The 11142-nt window shown below is 35.2% G+C and overlaps 1 protein-coding gene across 1 annotated transcript; it reads right to left on the reverse strand.

Moving 5' to 3' along the window:
* Positions 1–8206: 8206 nt before the first annotated feature.
* PAAG_12555 (hypothetical protein) lies at positions 8207–10917 on the reverse strand (the record flags this gene model as incomplete). Its single annotated transcript, XM_015848032.1, has 2 exons — positions 8207–8335; positions 10873–10917. 2 exons carry the CDS (start codon positions 10915–10917, stop codon positions 8207–8209), a joined length of 174 nt encoding a protein of 57 aa, XP_015702349.1.
* Positions 10918–11142: the final 225 nt, after the last annotated feature.

The raw sequence follows: 11142 nt of genomic DNA on the forward strand, positions 1-11142 counted from the left end.
TCTATTCACTCTTGTTATATACTACTCAGCTGATTATATTAAATGTCTGATTTACTCTAATCACTTAAAAGCTCAATTCATTTCAATAGCTTAGCTTGATCTGATCAATTTAATCATCAGAAATATCATGATTATATGAATCTCAATCAGATTCAAGTTAATGCTCTTGATTTTTCAAATTATTTCTCATCACATATCTCATCAAGAAGACTGTTACATATACTGTGAATCTAATGATTATTGAGTTGAAGATTATCATTTTCATTCACATTCTTCTAAGCTTTATAACTGTCAAACTATCAAAAGAATCTCAGCCTCTAGGCAAGAATCTGATAGCAACTCTGATATTAGTAAGGCATAGAAGAAAATTTATAAAAATTTGATAAATGATGATTAAGACAGTTAGCCTACTGATAAGCTTGATGAATTTTATTTTGCTCTTTTTTTGCTTCTAATATAGCTACTTAAAAGCAAACACTCTTTTAAATCAAAAAGTATTGTTATGATACAGCTGCTTGTATATGAATTAAAATTAATTTACTCTGCTATACTTTAAAGATTAATTCTCAGTTTAGTATTCTTATTACAGCTATTTAGTTAGATAGATGAATTGAAGTTGTTGTCTTGTTATCATTCTAACTTTAATTGAGTAATAATAAGTTCTTCTTAATTGTCTCAAGAAACTATTCCTTTAATATGAGCATTTTTTGATCTTATATTTCTCTCAATCAAAGTTATTATATATTAGTCTGATCTTCATAGATTGTCACATTCTCTAACTGCTTCTAACATCTTAGTAGTCTTCTCAGAGGTTTAAAATAAAAGTAGATAAAAATTCTCAAAGATTTTTTATTTCAAAATCTTTTTAAAAAAAGAAAAAATAATAATTAATCTTAGTATTATATTACAGCTTTAATTTAGATATAAATAAATAAATATTTAATTACCAGCTAGATAAACTATTTGAATAAATATTAAAAAAATTTTTAAAAAAATAAAATTTAGAAAAGCTTTATTTATATATTTTTTTCTTAGTACAATTGCTAAGTGATTATTGTAAAGGGTTAAGCTCTAAGAACTAGAGACTAGTCCTCCTATATAACAAGGACGAATTGCTTGAGAAAGGGAAGAAAAGAATGAGATGAGAACTTGAGCTTAAGCAAGCTCGCGTAGCATGATCACATGTGCATGTGCAAATGATGGCTAGGCTGAGTCAGCCAGCCAGAGCAAATCTAGAGGTTTAATCTCTTATAATACCCCTCTTCTCCCTCTTTGTTGCAGGCCTTTACAACTATTTAAAGCCCTCTTTACATTTAATTTTGCCTGCTGAGAGGCCTCCCAAGCATTCAAGGCCTTCACTTCTTGTAGAAGACTTGCATCATTCCACATAGGCTCAGCTCAGCCTACTCATTTAATGAGATATTACTTTTTCCTCTAATAGGTTCATTCACTCTAAATTTCTTCAATCTCAAACTCAGGTCCTTCTGGAGTCTCTATAGCAGGTGGCTGTCAGTCAGTTTGCCTCTGACTAGGCAGGGGATTCATTGCTGCAGCATGTAGGAGCTTTACATTAAAGACATTGTGAATGCTGAGTGGGATGTTCAGTTGATAAGCATAAAATTCTATCTTTTCTAGCATGATATATTGATTGTATTTCACATTCAGCTTCTTGCACAGGTGATTAGTTCTCATGTTCTTTAAGCTCAATCAGACTTTATCTTTAGATTGAAAGCTTGAAGCTGAGTCTTTTCATCTATTTATGTATTTCTTTTGAGATTGCTGAGCATTTATCATTTTTACTTGAGCTCACTTCAACACTTTACAGGCCTTCCTCATATAATCATCTGCAAACTCAATGGAATTATATGATGTTTCAACAGGAGTTGCATCAGCTATATCAATGAAGGAGATGTGAAAAAGATGTGTTAAAAAGAATGAGCTCATGCCCATTGAGACAGTATCTTTATTATTGATGACCAGCTTTGCTAGAGAGAGTCATTCACACCAGTCATCCTGTTGAAAGCTAATGTACTTGTGTAGGTAGATTTTCAGAATCTGATTCATTCACTCTGTAGCTCTGTCAGTCTCTAAATGATAGACTGTGAAGAGTCATCTCTTAATGTCTAATTTCTCACACATCTGAGTTCAAAATATGCTTGTGAAAGCTGACCCTCAATCTGATACTATCACCTTAGAAATGTCATGTTGAGAGATGATGTTGCAAAGAAACACTTTAGTCACTGTCTCCACATCAGTTTTCTTAACTGCTTTTAATATAACTTCCTTGATCAGTCTGTCTGTTATAATCATGATGTTCATGTATTCTTTAGAGCTTGGTAAGTCCATAATAAAGTCTATGAAAAGCTTTTGCCATATGCATTCATGAATGAGAAGAGGTTTAAGCAGTCTCTGATGTCAATCTCTCCATGCAGTGTTTGATCTGCAAAGATAGCAGTTTCTAATCATTCTTCTCACATCAGTGGCATAGCTTGACCAGTAGAAATCACATTTTAGAACTCCTGCTGTCTGCTCTCACCCAGAATGACCAGTAAGAGATGAGTTATGAGCCTCATACACTAACCTGGTTTGAAGAGGTTTGAAGTCTAGCACTCACTTACAATCTTGAAAGAGAAGCTCCTCATTCTCATTTAAAAAGCACTTAGAGATGGAGGTCTTAATGCTAAGTTCAGAAGAAAATCTGAATCTTCCCTCATGAAGAGTTTGCTTCAGATACTGCAGAATCTTGTTATTTTTGCAGACCTCATTTCACTGAGCTTGAAGAGACATCTCAGGTTCCACACTGGCAGCAGTCACTATTGGTTCCATTCCAGGTGCCAGTACATTAAACTTAAGTAGTTGAGCTTGCCTCTGCTTGATTCTCTCATCATCAGCACCCTGTGACATGTTCTGCTCTCTTTGCAATAGAGCATCTGGTCCAGTGTTCAACTTCTCTGACTGATAATCAATTCTGAAGTTGAAATAATAGAGAATATCCATCCAACATAGCTGTCTTTCATTTAGTCTGTGTGTAGTCATGAAGTATTCTAGATTCTTATGATCTGTGAGAATCTTGAATTCTTTTACACTTTATAGCTCAGTGTCCCATTTCTTTAAACACTCAATTATCACTAATAACTTCTTATCATGAATCTCATAGTTGTATTCCGCAGGTGAATGCTTGTGAGAGAAGAAGGCACATGAGCATAGAATGCTTTGCTTATCATATTGTAGCAGCACTCCTCCTGAGATATAACCTGAGAAGTTCATTTTCAATATAGTCTCATGGTCAGAGTTGAATTGAAGCAGGATTGGAGTGAAGGTAAACATTGATTTTAGACACTTAAAAGCTTTCTCAGCCTTGCTCATTCACAAAAAAGGAATATTCTTGCATGTAAAAATCATCAGTGAGGTCATGATCTTTGAGAAATCTCTGATAAATTGTTTATAGAAATTGGCAAAGCCTAAAAATCCTCATACACCTTTAAGAGTAGTAGGTATCACTCATTTCAAAACAACTTTAACCTTCTTCAGATTTATTTGTATACCCTTGCTCACTTCAATGATAAATTCAAGATATTTTGTGCTGTTCATCTCAAACTCACTCTTTCTAATATCTGCCTACAGGCCTACTTCTCATAGACACATAAGCATCTTTTGTACATGCTTGCAATGCTCCTGTAAGCTTCTTGAGGAAAATATCAAGATGTCATCTAAATAGACTGAGCAGAAGTCATTCAGATATCCATATAATGCCCAGTTGATATATTTTTGAAATGTGCTCAGAGCATTGGCTAAACCAAAAGGTGTAATCAGCCACTCAAATAGTCTGTATCTGATTTTAAAAGCTGTCATCCACTCATCATCTTCTGTGATTTGAATCTTGTGAAAAGCTGCAATAATATTTAGCTTAGTGAATCATTGAGCCTGTTCAATTCACTATAAAGTCTCACTGATTAATGATAGAGAATATCAATTCTTTCAGATCATTTTGTTAAGAGCTCAATAGTCCACATGGAATCTTAGTCCACCCTCAGACTTCTTTGCAAATAGTACAGGAGTAGCCACAGAGGAGTTGCTCATTCTAATAAAATTTTTATCTAGATAATCTGTAAGAGTCTTTCACAAAGCCAGTAGTTTCTCTCAAGATATATTATATAATGAGCCTCAAGAGGGTTGTTCTATGCTACCATCAGCCTTTTTAATCAGTTCAATCTCATGATCTCTACTTGGGTCATGAAGTGGGGATAGAGCATCAGTGGCTTCCTTATCAAATATATCTAAAAACTCATGATAATATTCAGACAGCTTTTCTCTAGAGTCAATCTTTGATTTCACTTCTAGAGCCTTTTGAATGTTGGTCAAACTGACAGTGAAGATCTTGATATTTTACTTCTCTCAAGTGCTTGCAAGCCTAAAGAAGCTTACAGCAGAGATGGGAATTACATCAGCTTTTGCATTTGAACTAGACTCTACCTTTATGCCACTCTCTTCAAATCTCTCAATTCTTTGATGAGGGATCACGGTTGTCTTTTGCTGGGCCAGCCAGAGGTCACTTAGATACATATCATGACTATATAACCTATTCACCATGTAGAGAAAAGCTCATTCAGTTATGTGACTGTTTATATCAATTTGAATACCAGTCACTATGCTTGTGGAGAGTCTCATGAAGTCTTCAAAGCTAGTCATTTTAACAGAGGGAATTTCAATGCATGGGAGCTTATGCTTGTTAACATAGAATTGAGAAATAAAACCATAGACATTACATCTACTGTCTATCATTGCTCTAGTTGAAAAGGCATTATCTACTAGAGCATTGACAGTGAAGGGTTTAAATATCATCTTAGATTTAAATCTTCTTCATTGCTTTCTCATAAGCTTCTTATTTCACTTCTTTTAGTATCTTTTGGTTGGAGCTACTCTTTTCTCAAATCCTTGCTCATATCCACATCATTGTTGTCCAGTACCAGCTTGAGGATCACCTTAGCTATTGTGGGAGTGACAGAGCATCTGAGAGATTTAAACAGATAGCTATTAATCATATGACCTCTGGCTCTGCATCTCAGACACAGGCCTTGCTCTCTTCATTGATTAACCTCTGTCTGATTTATCAATTTGGTGTGGTGAGCACTTGGAATCACAGCACCAGAAGAGAGATCCATCAGATTATCAGCAGAAGCTTGAGACTGATTTTATCAGTCAAGAACAGCATGACAAAGTAGAAAGTGTGAATTAGATGTCATATGATCTGAAGAAGATCTGCTCTCATGACATTTAGACCACTGTCTTAAAGTCTTAAGCTCAGAGAGTTGATAATCAACTAATCTAAGCTCCTTGCAGTAATTCTTATAGAGAGACAGTTCTCTTACACCCACCATGCCTTCCCTCAGCTCCATGCTTAGAGCAGATTTCAAATACCTCTTTTTAATATAATCATCCCATCCATGACTATCAGCTTCCAGCAGTAGCTGATTAAATTCAGGCAGAAAGTCAAATAGAGCTCTTCTACCCTGTCATAAATTGTTGAGCTTTTGCATAGCCTTTTTCTATCATGCAGGATCACTAAAGAGTATATGTGTCTGCTTCAGTAAGCTCTCTATCATGAAGTTGATCTTGTTCTTATTATTCTCAACTCAAAAGTAAACTTGAGCTGCTGCCATTCCTTCCAGTCTTAAGTACACATACCAAGCACATTTCTCATTATTATCTAAAGCTTTCCCATCAATCTTAAGTTTTGATTGAAGCTTTAGCTCTCATTGAGGGTAGTGCTTCAGATTAGAACCATCATACTTCTCACAGTTCAGTAGCTTGATCTTTGATCTTCTGACTGCAATGAGTGGTTGCAGATTTGATTGAGAGAGGGTTAATGTCAGAATGTTCAAAGCTTGTTGTAGATTAGCTATTTCAGCTTGCTGAGCTGCTATTAAATTCCTGTTCTCACACTGGACCTGTTCCTGCTGTTGAAGAAAGGCCATTCATTGTTGTTCAACACTGCTGAGAGCATCCCTGCTCATTGCTTCATGTTGATTCATTTGTGTATTTGTTGTACAAGTCTGTCACTTTATCTCATTCAGCTAGACATTTTCAATGTTGCTTGTTCATTTGTTAGCACAATTGCTAACTCAGTCTATTCATATATCAGTGCTATCACTGAACTTCATGATGCAGAATTTAAGGCTCTCAATAGTCTATCATATGTCAGTATGTTTGCTGAACTTCATGATACAGGATTAAGACTCTCAGTAGCCTATCAATGAAAGAAGTGAAGTAATTCATAATGTAAAGGATTAAGCTCTAAGAACTAGAGGCTAGTCCTCCTATATAACAAGGATGAATTGCTTGAGAAAGGGAAGAAAAAAATGAGATAAGAACTCAAGCTTAAGCAAGCTCACATAGCATGATCACGTGCGCATGTGCAAACAATTGCTAGGCTGAGTCAGTCAGCCAGAGCAAATCTAAGGGTTCAACCCCTTATAATTATCACATTTACATATTATTTATGTATAAAGTAATTATAGAGTTGATTACTATGCTAATGTCTAAGCAGTTATAATTATCATATTTAAATAGTTATAATTATCAATTGCCTCAGCTTATGATCTTATACTATTGAAAAAGCTGAACAGAGTCTGTTTTATATTATCACTAATTATCATTTACTTCATCTACTAGATAATTATTCTTTTTTCAAGTTTTTAGTTACTTATTTTATTACTTTAAAAATTCTACTTTTATTAAATTTATATTATAAATTTTTTAAATCAAATATAATAATTTCTTTAAATTTTATACTATATATTAAATTATTATTAAATTTTAGTTACTTAATCTGATATTAAAGCTTTTTATAAAAGATATAATTTACTAGAATATTTTTAATTTTTTATTTATTTTTATTTTATATTTTAATAGATTTTAATATTTTATTTAATTATTTTAACTGAGAATTATTTATAACTTTTTATAACTTATTAGAGAAAAATATTAAGTAAATCTTCATAGTATTTAATAGTATTAGTTTGTAGCTATTAATCTTTTCAATAATTTTAAAAAGATCTTTATTTTACTATATAAACTTTTTATTAAGATATTAAATTTTATAATTCTTAAATAATAAAAAAATTTTATCTTTTATCTTAAAATAGACTTATAATAATATTTATTGACTTGTAATTTCATAATTTTTTGCATCTTTTTTATATTATCAATTGTCAACTTTTAGATTTTTTTCTTTAAATGATATACTGCTGAGTATTTTCTCGTTTAAGCTTTTTTTCTCTAAGTAGCATTCTCAGTAATAACTTTTAATCAAAGAATATTTAAAATTCATATCTATAAACAGTTAGAAAAAGTATTATTTCAGTTGATTTATTTATCAAAGCTCTAATCATATAGTTCATCATTGATAATTATTTATTTTAATTGTTCTGATAGTAGTTTTTATATATATAAAATTTGCTTACCAGGTATTAATTGATAATTTCAATCTGATCATCTATTTGCAAGTAATGAGCTAATGAAAACTTCAGTTTAATTCTCAATTGTCTGATAAACTCATTTCAGAAGTCTGAGATGAATTGTGATTCATAATCTGACACAATTGAATTTGATGCTCTGTAATATCTATAGTAATACTCTAAGAATAATCTTGTTAGTTCTTTAACATTAGTTTTTCTTATGATGAGAATAGATATAAGCTTCTTGCTTAGTCAACAGACAATCATCAATATTGCATCATGATCTCTTTTTGTCATAGAATCATTCATGAAGTTCATTGAGATATGCTGTCAGACTCTGCTAGAAATTGATAGCAGTCTCAGAAGCTCTGATCGACTTTGCTTGTATAAGAAGCAGCAGGATCAGGGTGATCAGAGTTTAATTCAATAACTTATTTACTATGAGAATAAGTTTAGGAGCACGGAAACATGAAAATCAACAGCAGCAGGATATTCGGGTGTACTTTAAACGCTTAATCTCTATATAGCGAATTCCTCTATATAACGAATTGAATAGCCTGTCAGAGAATAACTGCCTAGTGAACACCCTACCTGCCAAAGATATCCGGAGACAAACCATAAAGTTTAAAATGTAGAATCCTCTATGCGTTGTCATCAGACTCAGTTATGCAGATATAAGTTCCATTTGGATATTCACTTTACCACTGCCACCACGTTGCAAACACTATTAGGAAACCTGACACAACAGGTCAACCCTCTTGGATCGAATTTGCATATGACAGTGGTTCACGCCATCCCATGGCATATGTGCCTAGTGCACTCGGGGAAACAACCTTGTCAGTTGCCAAAATGCATTGATGGTGCCACGCCTTTGCGGCCTGAGTCACATTTCGTCAGCAAGATAAATGAACCGGCGACGGGAGAGATACATTTCCTGAAGTCTATCCGGGAAGTCCACCATGGGAGATTAGATGGAAATAATTGGGGATGAACGGGGAGTGAGATCGCCTTTTCCAACCCATCATCTGAAAGCTTGTCCTTTTTTAATTTTATATATATGCAAAATATCGCCAACATTTTTTGTTTCAATAAGTACGTATCATTACCAGAGTGAGGCTGCATCAGTTTCCTCGTATGCACATGTACATATACATGCTACCCGAAAGCCAGCAAGATGCTCTCTCCTTTTCTCTAGTGGAAATCAGGCTTCCAGATTAACTGGTGTCCTAAGGCATAAGAGTATGAAAGTTCGTACTAACTTGTATCGAGAAGTTCAAGCGACAGATGCCCAACATAGCAAAGCAAGATCGATCCAAATTTTTTGCTCTTGAACCACCTTCCTGCATCATTCAATTATCGCGCAAGGCGGTCTACCTACGCGAGAAGACCAAACGGAGGAGGGAACCAGGCGGGAGCGGTCAGGCTTTACGCATCCATAGGTGGCCATACTGCCGACCGTGATTGGACTGTTGAAGACGGAGTTAAGGGGAAAACTGCAAGGCTTATTGCATCCTATACCCCAAGGAAGCGAATTCTGGCAAACCGACGGAATATTTTATTTTGTGCTGCTGAACATCTCCGTCCTTGGTGTTTTTGCTGAGTTGGCCTGGGGCCTGATATGCCCCAATGGTGGCGAACGGTTGGACGCCATTGGATCGGCTCACTCAGGTAATAGGTAGTCGAGGTCCTTGAGAATTGAAAAGTTTCTCACAAAATCCGAATGTTATATATCGTGGAGAAGGTCTTATCCCCACAATTTTCATGGTTTTGATGCCAAAAAAGACCTAAAGGTGCTTATGCAACCTCTTCTGTCCTGGGGCTATCCATTCGCAGGATCCATTGGATTCCTTTGATGTTGCTTATCGTGTGTGTGTGTGTGTGTGTGTGTGTTTTTATTTAACACCCGGTTAGTCCACGTGCCTTATGGGCACATGATCTAGTAGAGTCCGCGTTGAACTATAGGGTGGGTAGAGCTGTGCCTGTAGGCAACTACCTATCTAGTAGCTATCTTACAAATGAGGCAAAAGGGTTGTGTATTGCTGCACTGGCAGAGCCCATGAGTCAGTTGCCATAGAGCAGAGGTTTTGAGAGGTTTTAGGTTTGTGGGAGAGAGGTAGGGAAAGTGGATAAAGAGAAAGACAAGAAAGGAAAGAAAGAGGAGAAAAGAGAGGAAGAAGGAGAAGATGATGAGGAGGACAGAAGCAAGACAGAGAAGGAGATGATCTGTGAGATCTGATCTGAAGATGCACAACAGCACATTGAACAGATATTCTGATAGAAGACTGTTTCTCTTAGCCAGTTATTGAATTCTAGAGTCTCATGTGAGATTGTCAGTGTCTCATGAAGATTGTAGATAGATCAGCATCACTTTGCTGCTTTTCTTGCAAGAGTGCAATAGTAGAAATATTTAGAAGTTTTGCTATGACTGCACTGGCAGTAGCACTCTGCATCTTCATGCTTAAGATAACTGTGATAGACTGCAAAGTCTCTATGATCTGATCAGACAGCATAGAGCTTTTCTAATGTGAAGTGTGAAAGTTTTATCTCTGTTGAGACTCTCTTTAGTGAGATCTCCAGCTTCATATAGTGTTTGAACTGATTTTTGACCCAGTAGTTCTCAAAGGCCTGTGTGATTTGTTTCATAGTGTGCTACTTTATATAAGCTAGAGTGCCTATACTGTCAGATTGAGATATCATGCTTGCACTTGCTGCCTGCACTGTGACTGCTTTGACTTCAAGATCTATCTTTTCATTATCAGTCACATCTGTGTGGTCTGAGACTCATCTAATGATCACTCTGCTCTGAGTGATCAATGAGAGTCTATTTCTGCTCTGTCAAGCCTTTATGACTTTCAGAAACTGTGCAAAGATCTGCTGACTAGAGATGTTTGACACAGATTCAAGAACTCATACTATCTTCAAATTTATCTAGACAAATGTAGACATTGCTGGCAAACTTCATCTGAGAAGAGATGATGACTTTCTTTAGACCCTGCAGAGCTGTCATTGTCTCTGTGTCAAAGACCTCTGCTTTATTCATTAACAGATTTTCTGTGAAGATTAGATGATGTTCACTATCTCAGCATATAGTTCATTCTGCATCAATTACACACTGAGAACACTTTATCTGTGAATTATTGATAAAGATCATCAGATTCAGAGAATTATGTTATTGTAGTTAGCTCTTAAAGTCTTGTGCTGCCTGTTTCTTTGTGTGATCTATCTCATACTCAATCTGCAGATCTTCTTTTCTGAAAAATCTTATTCAAGAAGATGTGAGTAGAGGATCATGTGCTTCTATCTCATCAGCATGACTGAATGCTCTAGACAGACATGTGATATAGGACTTGGTGGTAGCTATTTTATTAGAGTGCCTCACTAGCAGATGTCTCTTGTCAAACTTTTTGATTCTTACTGCAAATACAGCATGCTGGTTGTCTAGTGTCTCTTTCATTGACATGATTTCTAGCTCACAGTGTAGAGCTGAAATGAATGTGATTTTGTAGACTGACAGTGTCTCTCACAAAGCATCTCTAAGAACTAGATCTAGCTTTCTGACTAGACAATTCATTCAATTGAAGATTTTCTTTTCCTTCTTCATTCATGTGGCTTTAGGTCATCAGGCCTCTGCTTCATAGCAGAGCACAGAGAGCACACAGATCTGAATGAATTGTCTAAGCAGTTG

The sequence above is a fragment of the Paracoccidioides lutzii genome, assembly GCF_000150705.2.
Source record: "Paracoccidioides lutzii Pb01 unplaced genomic scaffold supercont2.34, whole genome shotgun sequence".
Classification (NCBI taxonomy): Eukaryota; Fungi; Ascomycota; class Eurotiomycetes; order Onygenales; family Ajellomycetaceae; genus Paracoccidioides; species Paracoccidioides lutzii.